At 42.8% G+C, this 17,876-nt stretch overlaps 1 protein-coding gene across 32 annotated transcripts in view; it reads right to left on the bottom strand.

Moving 5' to 3' along the window:
• TTLL5 (tubulin tyrosine ligase like 5) overlaps window positions 1-17,876 on the bottom strand; it is a 300,979-nt gene that overhangs the window by 226,542 nt on the left and 56,561 nt on the right. For all 32 annotated transcript variants that reach the window (XR_006705160.1, XR_006705161.1, XM_045451565.1 and 29 more), the window contains 5 exons: window positions 17,003-17,094; window positions 15,870-15,977; window positions 4,943-5,024; window positions 3,289-3,350; window positions 2,045-2,139 (listed from right to left, as the gene is read on the bottom strand). Coding sequence is in view for 30 of the 32 variants with exons in the window: in XM_045451565.1 (XP_045307521.1) it covers window positions 2,045-2,139; window positions 3,289-3,350; window positions 4,943-5,024; window positions 15,870-15,977; window positions 17,003-17,094 (439 nt within the window). In the remaining 2 variants the exon portion in view is untranslated. The remainder of the gene's footprint in view (window positions 1-2,044; window positions 2,140-3,288; window positions 3,351-4,942; window positions 5,025-15,869; window positions 15,978-17,002; window positions 17,095-17,876) is intronic.

Here is a 17,876-nt window from a genome sequence, read left to right as displayed (position 1 = left end):
AAAGGGGTCAATTCATCCAAGACTGACATACAACTGTGCCTAGAGTAAAATCGGCAGAAACTCTGCAAGGCCGCACAGGAACATTCGCAATCCTTTACACAAAACTCTGTGGCTCTTGCCACTGCTACGCCAGGGGACGGTCTGCAAAGGACACCTCGGTTAATCTTCTACTTTTTCTTATTAAACACCAAAGAAAACAATCTTCTACTTTTTCTTAATAAAAACTAAATGACATCTGTGATTTAAAACCTTGTTGCCTGGAGCACCTGGGTGGCTCGCTTGGTTGAGCGTCCCACTTCGGCTCAGGTCATGAGCTTGCGGTCCGTGAGTTCGAGCCCCGCGTCGGGCTCTGTGCTGACAGCTCAGAGCCTGGGGCCTGCTTTGGATTCTGTGTCTCCCTGTCTGCCCCTCCCTGCTCGCATTCTGTCTCTCTGTCTCTCTCTCAAAAATAAGCATTAAAAACAAAATTTTAAAACCTTGTTGCCTGGTTTCCCTTCTAATGCAAGTTGACACTACCCCTTGAAATTCAGTATGCCCTGTCCCACATCGCAACTCTGATACTAACAAGGGATAATTCTAGAGCAGATGGTCACAGGCAGGCAGCCCACAGACTGAATCCAACTCAAAGACATGCTATGTTTGGTCCGCAAAGTGTTTCTTCTTTAATTGGACTATATTTTAAAGTAAGATTTCTGATTCCTCTTGACAGTAGGAAGGTCTGACAACACGCGGCCCACACTCATGCATGGCAACGATCAGCTAGAGCACATCAGTAAGACAGCTGCCCCCTTTTCACCTGGGGCACACACTCCAGTCTACCAGTGTCATGCCCCTCTCAGCTGTACTGTACACCTGGCCCTCTTATTCATGTACGCTGTCTGCCTGCAGCCCCCCATCGGCATTTGAGCGTGCAGACCTTGTTCTAATGAAAAGTTAGAGGTATGACTGTTTAGTAGGAGTGATGAGCTTGGCAAACACAAACAGCACTACTTGAAATGAGACCAGCAAGCGAAAGAAAAAAAGGAGAAAGAGGAGTGGGAGGAGAAGGGAGAAGAAAAGGGAGAAGTGGAGGAGAAATAAATTGGGGGGGGGGGGGGTTGGGGGGAGAAAAGGAGAGGGGAAGGGAGGGGGAAGAAGCAGCTATTTCTGCCTTCAAAGAGCTTACAATCTAGCAGAGGAGCACCGGACAATTTAAAAGCAACAAACTGATGAATGCCACACCATGCAATAGACAACAAGTAAATAATACTGAAATAAAAAACAGAGGTCTTGACTGAGTGGGATGGGTTTAATAAGAAGAAACAATCTCTAAGCTTCTTGGCAGGCAAGGTAATCAATCCAGATGGGAAGAGAGGAGGAAGGTAGACCTTTTAGATAAGAAGAAATGTTAAAGGCAAAGAACAGAAGTGGAAACTGGCCAGGTCTAGACAGGCAGCGATGGGTTCGATGACAGACAGAACGATGAGCTGATTGGCTTAACTGAAACACAAATGCAGAGGACACAAAGCCTGGAGCGATGCCCGATCAAGTGATGTTTTCAGACAGACAGGCACAGCGGATGGTAGGCATTTATCTCATTTAACCTCAATTAACACCTCACGATCACTGAGGCTCCTTTTGAAGAGAATCGCTTGTAGAGAAGACGTTATTTCAATCGAGCATCTTCTTTACAAAGCTAGCCTGAAGATCAAAGAGAATGTAGCAGAATAATGACTAGGAATCTGTAGGCTCCCTCTCTGCGCCTTGTTTATGAGCCTATCAGTTGGATGAAAAAAGCAGGGGATTCTTAAAAAGAAAAAGAAAAAAGGAGAGATACTGAAAAAAGAAGGCGAAAGAAAAGAAGAACAAAAAGCAGAGAAGAAGTTGGTTTAAAAGCATATGCTATTAGCCACAGCTGAATCTAACAGCCTCCTGTCTGGAATGATTCCCAAATTTTCCTGCTCTTAAGTGACCTCATCCCCATAGTGCTTCGGCTCACTCGTTTACTTCAGCTACCACTTTCCAATAGGCCTTGACTGGGCTCCCTGCTGCTGAATTTGCTTACCTGAGGTTTCTGGAAAGGGTTCCGCCTGGAAGACTCAAAGGTGGGATAAATTGGCCGGGTTGATGCCCGCTGGGCAGGGTCCTGGCACACAAATCCTGAATGGGGAATGGGAAACATTAAAACCCGCCATTTTCCACGAAATTAGCAGGTTTAACTGCACCTTTTCTTTAGCTATACAAACTCAGTTGCACTGTCATAAATCCTCAGGAGGAACAGGCATGGCTCTCTCATACACACACTCCACTTGAACTCCAAACCACCGAAACTGGACAGGACAAGAATGGAAAATATGCAGATAAATCAACCTTCCTTGTTGGGGAGCTGAATCTGATTGAAAAAATAGATGTGGATTGCTGATGTGCTTCAGAGTAAAAGTGCAAACCACCATTTAAAAACACACAGTTGCTTATAAAAACAAATTATTTTAGAGTAGCTTCCTAGAGGGTGACTGGAAAATAATGTTGTTTTTACTGGGAGAATCCAGAAGCAAGTGAGGATTCCTGTCCTATTACAAGATCTACTTCTGGAACTGCCAAAGGTGGTCTATTGGCACCTTTCCAAAGTGCCAAATTCTTAGATTATCTATGATAGGCTTAAGAAATTAGGTGTGAGCTCCTTTCACTTCCTAAAAAGAAGCAGATTCCCATCCAAGGAGTCTAGAGTAGCTAAGGTTTACTGCATTTGCTGGTACACCAAGTACTAGTTCATTTCAGATATATTCTGTCAGGCCTTTTTAGAGCACTTCAAAAACAACAAACCCACAATATACCCACCTGACAGCCCATCTCCATTTCAAAGTTTGGACTTATCTACTCAAAAAGGGATTTCTTTCCTGGGCTGCCTTTAGTTCTAAGTACTACAGAAGGGAGCATGCTGACACCAGCAGAGGCCGTCTAATGGAAATATAGCCAGTCTCCTTTGTAACAAAGCTTCTTCAGTGAGTTGCACTCCCCTCGGCTCGGAGAAAAATAGACTTTCTCCAGACCTTTGCTTAATTCTCTTCCTTGGCCCATAATTCCTGTTCCCCAGGAATTAGGTCTCAGCCCTAGTTGTGGTTCAGCCTCAGGACAGGATGGAGCCAGGGGAAGCAGGAACACAGAAGCGCTTGCCTGAAAATATAATTTTTCAGTACAAAACATTCAGCATGGCTTAGGAACTGCCAGTCATTAACACCTAGGAGGCTTGACAAAAATGGATGCTCTGGTTAACTTTTATGTGAGCCTTCAGAAAACGCTACTACTCACCTACAACAGTGAACATGTCTGAAATCATACTGGCTTTAATCTTTAGGTCCAGAGGTGCGTCACTGATAGAACAGAGAAAGAAAGGGCAATCGATGTTATAGACGAACAGAATAGCTCCTCCTCATGGGCCCCAATATAGCAGAGTTTCCAAATGTCGATGAGAAGCAACACAATAAAGCACATCAAATCCAGGGAAAAAGAAAAAGAAGTCTGGGCAAAAATACTAGAAATAAAAGCCCACTGCTAACCTCATCCCCTGTAAGGCAGGTCCAGCAGCAAAGCTGGTTCCCTGACACGCAATCTTTTTATCCCAGCAGGTCTTGTGCAAATCAAATTGTGAACAAGTCAAGAATACTGCTTCATTATCACTGTGGATTTTAGAGATTTAGCCTTTTAATATGTTCTTTTATAAGTATGCCCATCATTCAAATGATTTTTTACTGCTGCAATAGTCAAATCACATTCACAAGCAAGAGAAGAAACTGGGGTAATCTTTGCACTCTTTTTAAGCCTTCATTTTCTGTTCTAAATCAATCTTTTTAAGCTTGTAGGCTTGCAAACGAGGGCAGAAAAATACAAGTTATACCAAAATATCACCGGATGATGCAGCAGGAACCCACATGGAAACAGAAACAATATGAACTAAAAGCTGGAAGCCTCCCTGTGGCAGTGACTGCCACGCTGGCTTTGGTGTTGAGGTGTTCCTCCATGAACCGGATTACTTTGGCTGCTGGACCAATGCATCATTCTGGGGATCTCTAACATTGTATGATGCACCTTGCTGGGCAATCTGCAAAGAGGCGATTTAACTTAAGAGGAGCCCAACATCTGAATCATCTGTAACATCTAGTTCTATACCTTACTATTGGGGTTAAGCCAAATTCCCACCCCATGAAGTAGTCAATCTGTCTTTATTTGATTACTTGGCATTTTGCCAACATCTTTCATCCTTAAAAATGCAGCCACTGGGTGGTCTCCAGCATAAATCTCTAGGGTTCTCTAGCTGTTTAGAGAAGCGTACAGCTGACAGAAACTCTGGCTACTGCTGCAGATACAAGCACAATCTTCTCTGGTTTTAAAAAATAGGTTTCTTTCCTTCTTTTAAACAATAGGTAGGTTACAAAAATTGTAAGATTGTTTGAAGTTTTTTTGAGTCTAATCTTAGATGAATACCAGAACACAGATGATAAAAGGACCAAATATCATACCCACTACCCTAGACCCAGCTCTATACCTTTATAGTATATGCGGATTTGAGTCTGTGCAAACCTGTAGCAATAAAGGAAATATAATACCTCATGCATTTCTTTAGCCTTAGCAGAACACCTACAAAGTTTTAAAACAAGAGAGAGAGGGCGAGAGAGGGAGAACTGGAAATAAAAAGGTTCACAAGAAGCAGCCGTTGGAAGCTCAAGAAGACAGTAAACACAGATCACAAATCGACTATAGTAAGATAGGGATTCATGTTGCCATCTGGACTTTAACCATGTGTCACAAATCCCTCAAATTTAGAAATTCTAGTCATTTCTATCTAATAACTAGGGTTAAAAAAAAAAAATCTTGTGCCAAGAGAAATGACCAAAAAAAAAAAAAAGTATTTTAGTGTTACTCATTGAAGGTCGTCCTTTTCTAGTTGATGGAACAGACTACTTACCAGGCCAAAGAAGGAGAGAGATTTACTTCCAACAACCATGGCTTCAGAGTAGAATCTATGAGCACATCAAAGCCATAGAGTTCTAGAAATACAACATAACACAATACACAAGATCATTTTCTGTGTCACAACTGAATAAAGATCCTAGAAGACTGAATCCAATCAACCCCCACCAGACGCCTAGAAATTTGGTGAGTATAAGTAATGAGTGGAAGTAGGAGCAGAGCATCTTTCAAGTTCCAGAGAAATTAATCAAGCTCTAGAGATGAGACAATGTTATAAAATTCCACTTTGTATCATCCACCTGTTGACATTCCTGAGCTCTACACAGAAAGTGACCTGACCTCTAAAAGTTAGCAAGCATGATTCTGCTGTGCTTACAGGTTAAAAAAAAAAGTGTTGGGAGCAGGAATGTAACAAGTGCATCGAACATCTATGATACTTTAGGTTTGTTCTGGATTGTCCTCCCGTCATATTCTGAAAACAGAAAAACCTACTGAAGGACTCTCTCTAGGGCCCTTCCAATGCATTTTCCTAAACCAAGATCTTGCTTTGGCAGCCTAGATTAAGAAGAAATCTGAGTGTAAAATACATTTATTCTTCCCCTCTCCTATGGTTTCAATTTCCCTTTGAAGACAGAAAATACACTGGCTCAACATAGAAAGACAGAAGACTGTGACGAGCCACCCTGCACCACTAATATTATTAAAAAGGGACGGAGCCAGAGACCAAATTTCCATGGTTTCTGGTTCTTTACTGATTCTTTCCCTAACCCCTCAACTGTTGCAAAGAGCAAAGCAAGAACCTTTTCTCCCAGGATGCAGGGATAATATGACACTAACTATGGAAACTCAGCTAGCAGCCTTTACTATTATTATTATTATTACTAATGAGACCCTCTCCACAGTCCTCTTTGGTATACATATATGAAATATATCTGACTTTCAGAAGATCCACTCATTCTCGAACTTCCTACTCCGTGTCCCTCAAATAATCTACATCTTCCTTCCAAGAGAAAAGATGAGCTTCCTTACAGTTCAGTCAGAGGTCACGGGCCACAGCTCACATCTACAGAACACATCCAGGTATCTTCCAGAAACTCATTTTGAGACAAACGTCTTTACTTCAAAAAGGATTCTCCCATTCCTCAATACTCTCAATAACATAGAAAAATAAATGTAAATTTCTAAAAAAAGACGGTGCCACAGATGGTCTTTTGAACACAGAAAATCTGCTATGGGACCAAGAATCCTAGAAGGGGAATCTGGAGACCTGGATCCTTCTCAGGACTCTACCATTTATTCACTGAGGAACTTGGAGAAGTCACTTCTCTCTCTGATATTTCTTTCGCGTTGTTTCACCCCTCGGATCTTCTCTATTAATCACCATCTCTCAATACCTGTGTGCTCTATAAACCTATATCCAGAATCCCTATTTATGCAGTACAGATTCAGGTAGACATCATATTTGAATTTTTCTCTCGGGAAAAGTTGCCACGAAAAGTTGCCATTCTTCTGAATATTTTACCTAATCTTCAATCATCCCACAGAATATTCCCCTTTCAATCTGAAAAAAAGAGTCTTTTGTGATACAGCACTAAATAAGGCACTGAAAAAGGAAGACTTAATTGCAAAATCCACAAGTCCATGTTAACATTACACAAGTGGTAGCACAGGATTCAACTATTTCATAAAATGCTAATATTATTAATAATAATGGCACGAGGAACAGGGTAAGAATGCCTGAAGCACATGTTGACCAGCTCTGCAGAATGAACCACAGATTTGCAGAATGAACCACAAATGAAGGAAAACTGAAGTCCGAATGAGAATCAATGAGACCCGTTATTTAGACACCTTGCATTAAACAGCCAGCACACTGACTTAACTATTTCCTGAATTAAGAGGCAAATTCCAAGAATCCCAGCAGAAAGGCTGAGAACCAACATTCTGGAAAGTAAGAAAAAATAAAATGAAATAACCCAAAGAGAGACAACACCCATTTACTGGGCATGCTAAATTTTTACCCAGGTGAATGAACCCATCAGGGCTAAACAATCGCAAAATCAGTTTTGGATCTAACGGCACCTGTACACGCACGAGGCTTGGATCTACTCCCATTTCAAAGTGGGTGAGTATGTGGTGGCATTACAGCACAGTGCAGAGCCCAGCTCACCTGAGGAGCTGGAAGTGGGAGGGTGGTAAATGGAGTGAAAAGAGGGCATTTGTATCAGGTTGACCTCTTCCAATAATCAACTCAGCTTAAGAAAAATAATTTCGGTCTTTGGCAGGCTACAAAAGTCCTCATAATGACCCTTTTAACTTACGATCGGTCTTTTCTATGGACATGAAAGATTTTAAAAGGTAAGAAGTATGCTGTCCTGAGAATATTAAACTTCCCCTTTTAATACTATGTGTTTGAGCAGCAGGATCTAGAATTTCAAAAACTCGGTGTCCAGGATGAGATACACCAAGTGTTCCTGTCACTAAAGGGTGCGGGCAAGCTAGGCTTTGCCCACTCTGAGAACTACGTTCTTTGTTCTTCTGTGTGGTCCCCATCATAACAGAAAAGCCAAGTATTTTCAAAGGACTGGTGCTACCACCTTGATCAACAATGTTTCCTTAGGAAAATTTCCTTTCATGAGACGTATTTCCTTCAGCCCCCAGCCAAATCCAAACAAACTTGAGAATTATATGCATGACTAGTAAAGAAGCAGCTTGACTCCATCACCACTTCACATTTGTGTCCTTATCTCCCCACTTCTTGAATGCAGCTTCCTGAAGAAGCAATCTACACTTAGCTGCCTTAACCTTCTTAATGCCTGTTCGTTCTCCAAGCCATAAGAATTTGCTTTTGCTCCCGCTGTCTAAAGCAGTAACTGTTCTCACTGTGATCAACAAAGACCACCTTACTGCTAAGCCCAAACATCTGAAACTGTTGACCACCCCTTACTTATTGGAACTTTCTTCTCCCTTGGTTCCGGGACACTGCTCTCTTCTGATTCTCCTCCTCTTTTCACTCCTTCTCTTCTGCCCAGCTATTCACTGGCAGGTTTGCTCAGGGTGGCATCCTCAGGGCTCTTTCCTTCTCAATTCTACTTCTTTTTGATCTCATGTATTCTCATGGCTGCAATTAACATGATGGTGATGACATTCAAATCTATATCTTTAGTCAAGTGTCTCCTGAATACCAAATCCATAACTCCACAACTGCCTTCTACACAACTTCACTAGGATATCCCAGGAGTATTCAACACTCAACAAAATATAACTCGTTATATTTCCCCAAACCTGTTTGGCTTCCCATTATTCTTCACCTTGGAAAATGGTGGCCTGATCCACCAGTCTCCAAAGCTAGAAACACTCTCTTCACCACCTCCCAAAACCTACACACTACCAGACCTCCTCTCTATCTCTCTTTAATCCAGGCTTCTACATTCTCTTTTGAGATGTAATTTACATATAATGAAAGAGACAGATCTTAAGTGTACAACTTGATGAGGCTTGATAATTGGATACATCCATGTAATCCACACTCATATCAACCCACAGAGAACATTTCCATCATCCCAGAAAGGTCCCTCATGCCCCTTCCTGGTAAATACCCTGCTTCCCCTCATCGTACCCCTGGATAATCACTATTCTTATTTCTTTCACCATAGATTCATTGTCCGTTCTAGAATGGCATATAAATGGGAGCATACAGTATATACTTTTTTGAGTCTGGCTTCTTTCAATCAGCATTTTTGAGGTTCATCCACCTATGACTGTTTCTTGTTTTATTTTATTTTATTTTTTTTTTTTATTTTTTTTTAAAATTTTTTTTTTCAACGTTTATTTATTTTGGGGACAGAGAGAGACAGAGCATGAACGGGGGAGGGGCAGAGAGAGAGGGAGACACAGAATCGGAAACAGGCTCCAGGCTCTGAGCCATCAGCCCAGAGCCCGACGCGGGGCTCGAACTCACGGACCGCGAGATCGTGACCTGGCTGAAGTCGGACACTTAACCGACTGCGCCACCCAGGCGCCCCGACTGTTTCTTGTTTTAAAACAAGTTTGTGAAAATAAAATTATTGTATCACTTACATACAACAAAATTCACCCTTTTAAATTATAGTTCGATGAGTTTTGACAAATGTATGTAGTCATGTAACCACCACCACAATTAAGATCTGCCCCCCTTTCCAATCAATTCTCACTCCCCATCCCCCCAGCGACCACCGATCCGATCTCTGCCTTTTCCAGAAAGTCAAATAAAGGAAATCATTCAGATGAACCTTTGAGAGCGGCTTCTTTCACTTAGAAGTGTGCTTTTGAGATTTATCTATGTTTTTACGTATCAACAGTGTAGTGCATTCCTTTTACTGCTGTGTAGGATTCTATGTTATGGATATACCACAACTTGCTTATCCATTCAACAGTTCACAGACATTTGGGCCGCTTCCAATTTTTGGTGGCTATGAACAAAGGTGCTATAAACCTTCATATCCAGGTATCTGTGTGAACACGTAACATTCTTTGTCTTGGGGAAACACCTACAAGTGGGACTGCTGGATCACGTGGTTAAGTGTACATTATCACCACAGACTTCTTACTTCCCATTCGTTTCCCTAGGGCTAGTCTCTCCCCACTGCAGTCCATTCTCCATATGCCCGTCGGAATTTCTAAGACATAAATCTAATAGTCAGATAGAGATAGGCTGTGAACTGGCCCAACAACAGATACTTGACGTGAGGTGGTACTTGAAGGACTTTAAATTCGTCACTTCTAGTCATGGTGTACGCTATTCCCTTTGTTGTAACTCTGTCATCCAAAGCTTTGGGTCAAATCATGATAAAAGTTAAGGAGAGAAATAACAATCTTATTGCCCTCCCGCTCAAAACACTCCAGTCGTTGCCTGCTGTCTCCAGGAGGAATTTACACGTCAGTCCTCTAGAACAGGGCTCCAATCTGCTTCCGTGACCTCAACTCCTGCCGCCCCAGCCTATGCAGGCTGCATCCAGTCACACTGAGCTTCTATTTCACAAACTGCCATATTCTGCCTTGACATGACACCGTGCATGTTGTATTCCTTCTGGTAGACATGGCTTTCCCTGGCTTCCCCGGTATTGCTGATAGCTCTTGTGTGTTCCTAGAGCACCTGAGTCACTCTACTACCCGTACCGCTTTTGTGATCTCCTGTCTGTTCCTCCCCACCACCTGAGGGCAGGGCCATGTCTTACCCATCATTATACTACAAGCAGCGTGCACCATAAAAGGCACCTAGGAAGCAATCAAGAAATACTAAAAGAAAGGTAAAGAAAAGAGAAGAAGAAAGAGGAAAAAAAAAGTAAGTGAAAAGCATTTGACAATTCAATTTTTTATTTTTTTTAATTTTTAAAAATGTTTTCATTTATTTTTGAGACAGAAAGAGATGGAGCACGAGCAGGAGAGGGGCAGAGAGAGAGGGAGACACAGAATCTGAAGCAGGCTCCAGGCTCTGAGCTGTCAGCACAGAGCCCGACGCGGGGCTCGAACTCACGGACTGTGAGATCATGACCTGAGCTGAAGTCGGATGGTTAACCCACTGAGCCACCCAGGCGCCCCTATTTTTTTATTTAAATTCAGTTAGTTCACATACAGTGTAGTCTTGGCTTCAGGAGTAGAAATTTTTCAAAAAGACAAGTAATTTGCAGTTATTCCCCCAAAATAACCCTGGCCACAAGACTTGAAATATTCATAATAAAGCTTACCAACCACAAGGACAATAAGAGACATTCCTATTAAGGTTTTAACATATTAAGACATATTAAGAAAAAACTTGATAAAAGGTGGTCTAGGAAGGGAGGAAGAAAAAAGATTTGATAGAGAAAATAATAACGCATCCAAGGGCTAACAGATGACTAAACATGGCACACCACTAATTGTGAAATCAATCCACTAACCCTCCCCAGAAATAAAGTCCCAGCTGGAGCTGTAATCCTGAGGCAGTGGAAAGTGCTGACATTAGCCAGTCCACACTGCCAGTCAAATGCTATTGTATAAAGGAAATTCTTTTTACCTTGGCTTTGGATTTGAGTTGCAAACCTAAGGAGGAAGTCTTTATCTGGGGTCCAGAAGGAGAATTTGGAAAAAAACAGATCAAGATCCCACAGGAAAATGAACTAAATAAAAGAAAAAGCCCAGAGCCAATTTGTTAACTAGTCCAATAAATCAATATGGTATCTGGCTACCATATGTAAAGGTAGATTTGAAAGGAGTATCTAGGATTCAGGACTGCTGATTAGAGCCGAAGAGTGCCTTTTTCAGGCCCGATCTGCTAGAAAGAATGATACCATTTTTCCTGAGATCTAGTTACAGGAGAGCAGAAGGAGAATCCAGGATATGGGGCATGCCAAAAGTGGCTGGGCTCATCAGAACTTGTCTTTATGTGAGTGGAGAAAGGGCCAAAGAGACCTGGATCCCAAACCTGGCTTGGCCATTTGTTAACTGCACAACCTAGCATAAATTATTTGACCTTTCCAGATCTTTTTTCCTTGCTATAAAACATGGGTAATAAATACCAACAAAACTCTGTTAACAGGGCTAAAGGGAATAACCAAGAAAAAGTGCTTAACAACCAGTAGGTACTTTCTCCTGAGTTACTTTCTACGGTAACTTCTCTTCCCACCTGAACAGGAGCATGGGCTAAACCAGAAAGTGAACTGTTTGCTGACTTTCACTACGATGTTGTTGGTGGTGGTCAAGTAGTTTACGTAACTGAGGAATGTATGCTGCCCACTTTCCTTCCTTCAACAAATATTTATGGACACCCACCCTTTGAGAATGTCGGCTTAGCCTGCAAAATGGTCTAGAACAACAGCAGTGAAAAGCCAAACCAGCGCTCACTCAACAAAGAGGTGTACTGAACATGGACTGTCCTGAGCAAAGATGCTACCGGTCTCTGACCTAAACAAAGCCAGCCTTGCCAGCTCTACAAGTGGCACGGACAGCTGGCCCAGAGGATCCCAGGGTGGAGAGGGCCAGGGTCTTAGCCTGTCACTTCAGTCATCCTCACACACATAGATAAAACTGCCGTCAGCAGCAGCATCTGTAAAGGACAGCTAACATCCTGTTGCTTTGGGCTGTTTTTCTCCAACTGGTCAAAAAAGCCGTTCTCCTTGCCAGTTATGTCACAGTGCCAATTTCCTAAGCACGTTTAAAGGGTGGCTGTTTACGCATATATTTCACATGGTACCATATTTTTACAATCTTGAGGGCAGTAAAAATTAGATTGCCAGCAATCTATTTTATTGGGAGGGGCATCAAAAACTCTGTAAATCAAGAGTACAAGGAATGATCAAGGTGACCTGCCTGCCAACCATCTTGTGGGCCCCTGCCCTCCAGGCCAGGTCTCTTTCATGTGGGCTCTTCTACTCGTGAGCCCTGGAACCAAGGGCAAGGCTCTTAGTTTCTCAGGCCCCAACTTCTTTATATGGACTAATTATTCTCTGGGGTCCTTTCCAGATGTACAAATCTATGAGAAGGCATTACATGGCTAAGTTTCAAGTAGTTTATGAAGGTTACTAAGTCTACATTGAAATGACAATAATACAATGCAGGTGTGTGTGTGTGTGTGTGTGTATACATACATGTGTGTATATATATCATCCCATGCAAAATCTGATTTCAGAGGAATAATTGCTTATAATCTATGCCTTGCACAGAGCAGGGACTGAAAATAAGTTAAATGCATAAATAAACAAATGAATGGGAATATTAGAAGTACCTAAAAGCACAGTTGGGCATCACAGGTGGTGGAGCAGGAAAGAAATCATGAGACAGAAACACTTAGATAGTACTGGAATGCTCCTGGCCAACATTCATAATGTGTAAGGGCGAAACAACTAAAAGAATATGGTGAACCTCACCACTGGACTACTGGCTTCCTCTAAAAGCACCAATGCTCTGTGTAAGCCAAATTCTTCTGGGAAGCTCTCAATTCCTGTTTACTCTAAAACAAATAAGAAAGAAAGAAAAAAAAAAAAAAACGAACAAAACAGTTTTATTCCTTGTAACTCAAATCCCAAGGGAAGTTAGTAGGAGTAAGTGGGAGCCAGAGAGACTCACACAAATATACGCACACATACAAAATCATACCTGATGGGGGGGAGGTTAACGAAGCACACAAAATCCCAGGGCCGACAGGAAGTGGAATTAGAACCACAAAAGCCAAGAAGACAGTCAACAACTTAAAAAACTCCAGATGCACTCACTTTATTAAAACGGAATAAAAGCAAAGAGGAGGAAAGGAGACCCACAGATGATGAAATGGACTTAGGGGTATTTCACTGAGTCAGGGAAAGTCACTGCTTATTTCATACTGGAATCTCTACTGCCATTAAGTTCCGGAAATTCTCAAAGAGAATTTGTTCAAAAAGAACAAAGATTTTTATACGAAGAAATTAAGCTTCGTATAAGAGCCAAGTAGATGTGGAAAAGAAACCTTAGTTTTTTAATCCAATGAGGTTTTTGAAGTTGGAAGATATGTTCTATGCACCCCTTCTTCAAGCAGTTTATAATTAACGCTAAGAGCTCTAGGCCCTTACCAAACCAGATCTACTAAGAAGCTTACTATCAGGCCACCAAAAGGCAATTAAAGCAAGTACCAATGTTCAATAAACATTTCTTGAACATCTCCTAAGAGCAAAAAACCACTATGCACAAGAGGAGCAGAAACTAGGGAGACGGTGCTGCTGTCTACAAGGAGCTTCCAGTCCAGGAGGGGAGACAGACACATAAATGGGTACCAGATGACAATCAGGTACCACTGCAGATTATGCATGGGAAGCTGCGGGTGGAGGGGGCTGACTCAGACTGGAACACATAGGAAAAACTTCACCACAGAAATGATACTTGACTTCATCTTGAAAAGATGGCGGTGATCTATTAAGTAAAGGAACACGAGGAAAAGATTCCAGATGCAGGATAAAGCAGGTGCAAAGGGCAGAGGCGAAGGGAAGGACCTGGCAGGTCCAGGGAGTCAGTGTAAGGTGTGGTTTGGCCACAAGAGGATGAGAGGGGAAGGGGAGACAGAGAGAGACTACTGACAATCGAGAAGTTAAGCTCGGAGACTACCAGGGAAGCACATGTGTAAACAAAACGTCACAATATGAGAGGAAAAGAACACAACAGAACAGCATGAGAGAGGAGGCACAACAGGGCATTTTGTTAAGCAAGGGTTCCTAGAAGAGACAATGTCAAGCTTAGTCTGAGAATATGAACAGGAGTGTGCCAGGCAGACAGGACCGAAGAATTTATACCGAGGCACAAAGGCATGGAGTGCTCAGTGGAAGAGCTGGATTATAAGGTGTAAGAGGAGAAATTGAATTCTAGAAAATTCAGCTGTGGTCCGGTACTTAGAAGCCTGGAAGTCCTATCAAGTTTCTATTGACTAGTTAACCCTAAAGACCCATGTAGGGTTTTAGAGGACATGAACACGTCTGTACTTAGAAAATGTACCACAACCTCTCCTTTTCTTATATAATTTCAGGTCTTGGTTTGTCTACGGTCTTCTGTTCCTGGTCTCAACACCTCCCTTTGTTTACTGCCTCTCAAGTACAGACTGTTATGATAATCCGTGAAAGAGATCAAGAATTACTCATTCTAGTTATAAAAATAACAAAGAAATAATTTCTATTGAGTGCAAATTGAGGACCAGCCATTGGGCCAAGTGCTTGGCATACATCATCTCATTTGATCTTCCTGGTATCCTTGGGAGATCGGTACCGTCATTAGTACAATTTTATAATGGAGGAAACAGGACTGGCGTAACTTGCTGAAAATAAGAAAACAAGTAAGGGGTGCAAATGGCTTTCACACTAATTCCGTCTGCCAGGCTCTAAAGTCCGTGTTCTTCACTTTCCTGCTACCCTGACTCCCGAGCGAGCCATGACTCTGATATCCTTACTACTGTATTACTTTCATTATCCCCCCAGCAACAACCCTAGTGTGTTTTTTTGTTTGTTTTGTTTTTGTTTTTAATTTTTTTTTTCAACGTTTATTTATTTTTTTGGGGACAGAGAGAGACAGAGCATGAACGGGGGAGGGGCAGAGAGAGGGAGACACAGAATCGGAAACAGGCTCCAGGCTCTGAGCCATCAGCCCAGAGCCCGACGCGGGGCTCGAACTCACGGACCGCGAGATCGTGACCTGGCTGAAGTCGGACGCTTAACCGACTGCGCCACCCAGGCGCCCCAACCCTAGTGTGTTTTAACACCTGCTGAAAGCCTAGTTGACTTTACAGACACACTGGCAATCACTACACAGTGCACATCCACACAGAAAGCAAAGTGCGCAGGTGTCCTCGGTGCCAGTCATAGCCAGTGGGTCAGTAGGCGACAGGCTTCCTGATCCAGGAGTTGTGATCTGTTTCTTACTCCTTCTCTGTGCAGTCAGGGAGTTAAGGGTGGGAGAAGAGGGGAGGGAGGGAGGAAGAGGAGGGGAAAAAAAGGGAGGGAGGGGCAGAAACCCACTAGAAAGAAGACTAAAACAAAAAGGAGGAGTCACTGGAAACTGGGAGAAAGCACACACTGGTACCAGCCAGAGGTTCTTGGAACGGTTCCCAGTCTGGCTGCCAAGGGGCTCTGGAATATATTTGTTAGAGCTGGATTCCTGTACAGTCCATTGCAGGCTTTTTCTGATCGCACTCTGACAGAGAGACCCACACTTTAGTTCCAATCCCTGCTTCCCGCACAGAAAGCCTGTGAGTCCTCAGGGAACCTCCAACTAAGCTCACCACTGGCCTCTTAGTAGGACCCTCATATGCCACCTGAGCTTAGAAAGAAAAACCCGCCACACACACACATTCTTACTTCTGTAGAATCACAGAGCCTCTCTACCCCAGGATCCCTTCCCAACTTCCCAAGCCCCTTTTCACACAACATATTAGGCTTCGTGAGTCTCCTTACCAAAACAACTGCTGCGGTGAGGAACAAAGGTTTTACAGGCTGTAGCAATAGCTAGTTCAGCAGAGATTATAGTCTTAATAATCAGGTCTTCCACATGGGCCATCAATGCTACAAAAAAGAAAAAAAGAAGAAGAAGAAGAAGAAGGAAGAGACACTATAATGTACAGAGTAGAAAAACTGGATTCTGGAACACAGTGTGTGATTGTAAAAGCACATGTGCTCATTCCAAAAAGTCTCCAGGTGGCGGTCTTGCAAATAGGTACTCCAGGAGAAGGCATTATCTATGAATAAGGTGACACAGTCAAGAATGTGGGTGCAGGGGTTGTACTGAAGTGGCATCCTATGACAAAAGACAGACATGGAATGGAAAAGAAGCCTTACTTCCCCCTTCTCAGGCTTCTTCATCGCCCTTCCCCTTTGTGGACTGAGCTAAGCCTTTTTGCACACTGTTTCCCATTCTGCTCAAGGCTCAGCCAGTAGTGTCCATTTTGATTCCAAGCCCTGTACTCAGACTTGACACTGCTCATTCCCCAATTCAATATGAGTGAGACAGATTAACTTTGAAAAATTTGAACTCAGGGCCAATATGAAGACAGTACTTCAGTCTGCAGCTCAACATTCAAGAAGGATAAATTCACTAAAGGCTAAAGGACAAGGTTATGCCTTCCAAACTAGAAACAAGAAAAGGGATGGGGGGGGGGGGCATCACAGAAAGCCTGTTTTCCATCTTCTATAGGGCAGGAAAAATCAACATCAAGAACAACGACCCTGGGGTGCCTGGATGGCTCAGTCGGTTGAGCGTCCAACTTCGGCTCAGGTCATGATCTCGCGGTCTGTGAGTTCGAGCCCCAAGTCAGGCTCTGTGCTGACAGCTCAGAGCCTGGAGCCTGCTTCAGATTCTGTGCCTCCCTCTCTTTCTGCCCCTCCCCGCTCATGCTCTGTCTCTCTCTCTCTCTGTCAGAAATAAAATGAACATTAAAAAAAAAATTTAAAAACGAAACAACAAAAAGAACAACAACCCTGTCAGAAGTCTCAGAGACACTACCAGAATTAGAGAGAATGATGCATGCTGAGAGGCACAGTGAAGTTATACAGAAAAGAGAGATCACAAAGGAAAAAGGCCTGGTACTCACCAGTTGTATCTCTACCTTCTTGTTTCAGATACCTAAGCATGGCACTCATGCTCCATTTGTTCCCATAATCCTCCACTTCTGGATCATCACAACTAAAACAAAGGAATGGATCGAAGTCACACGTGCAAATAGGCCTGGCTGTAGAAACCAGATTTTTTTTTTTTACAAATACTTGTCCTTTTAATCTTTAGGAAAACATTTCCTTTGTGGACCTCCCGCAAAGGTGCTCCCTCCCGCGGTGCTCCCTCAGCACCTACTCTTAGTCCCTTTGTCATATATCCCTTTCTACCACTGATTTATTTTTTAATGAAAATGCATATAGCTTCTCTTATGGTGGGAGGGGCAGGGGAAAAGGCAGCAAATTCTTCCTTAAGCAAACAATTATTATGTATCACGAGTGGAAGCAATGTGTGAAAGGATGTGAACAATTTAAGAGTGGCCACAGTACATGAACAGAATGACACATTTGGGGATACTAACCTAGTCTTTGAGGTGAAAGTCATATGAGCCCACAAAACAACTTCTAATGCCATTTTGAGACCAGAACTGAGTCTTGGTTGGCTAGTGAACTAATGTAGTATAACATTCTAATGAGCTAACCTAGCATGGAACTGCTTTAGCATCTGAAGCAGGCTCTCTCCTCTCTAGTGGTAGCTCTCCACACAGCTTTTCTGGATACCCTCTGAGGTATCGCTGAAGGGAGAATCCATGAGAGCAACAATAAAATCAGTGAAGTGCCCCACCACCAGAGCAGCAGACTGCCAAACGGGGTACACTGTCATGACTACTGGAAAGGTCTTGCAATCTGGAAACTGTGTTTTGCAGATGCCCCCTCATTCCCTACCACCACCCCACCACCCACCAGTTGGGTGCA

Source organism: Leopardus geoffroyi, chromosome B3, assembly GCF_018350155.1.
Source record: "Leopardus geoffroyi isolate Oge1 chromosome B3, O.geoffroyi_Oge1_pat1.0, whole genome shotgun sequence".
NCBI classification, from domain to species: Eukaryota; Metazoa; Chordata; class Mammalia; order Carnivora; family Felidae; genus Leopardus; species Leopardus geoffroyi.
This window is presented reverse-complemented; position numbering and strand designations above follow the sequence as displayed.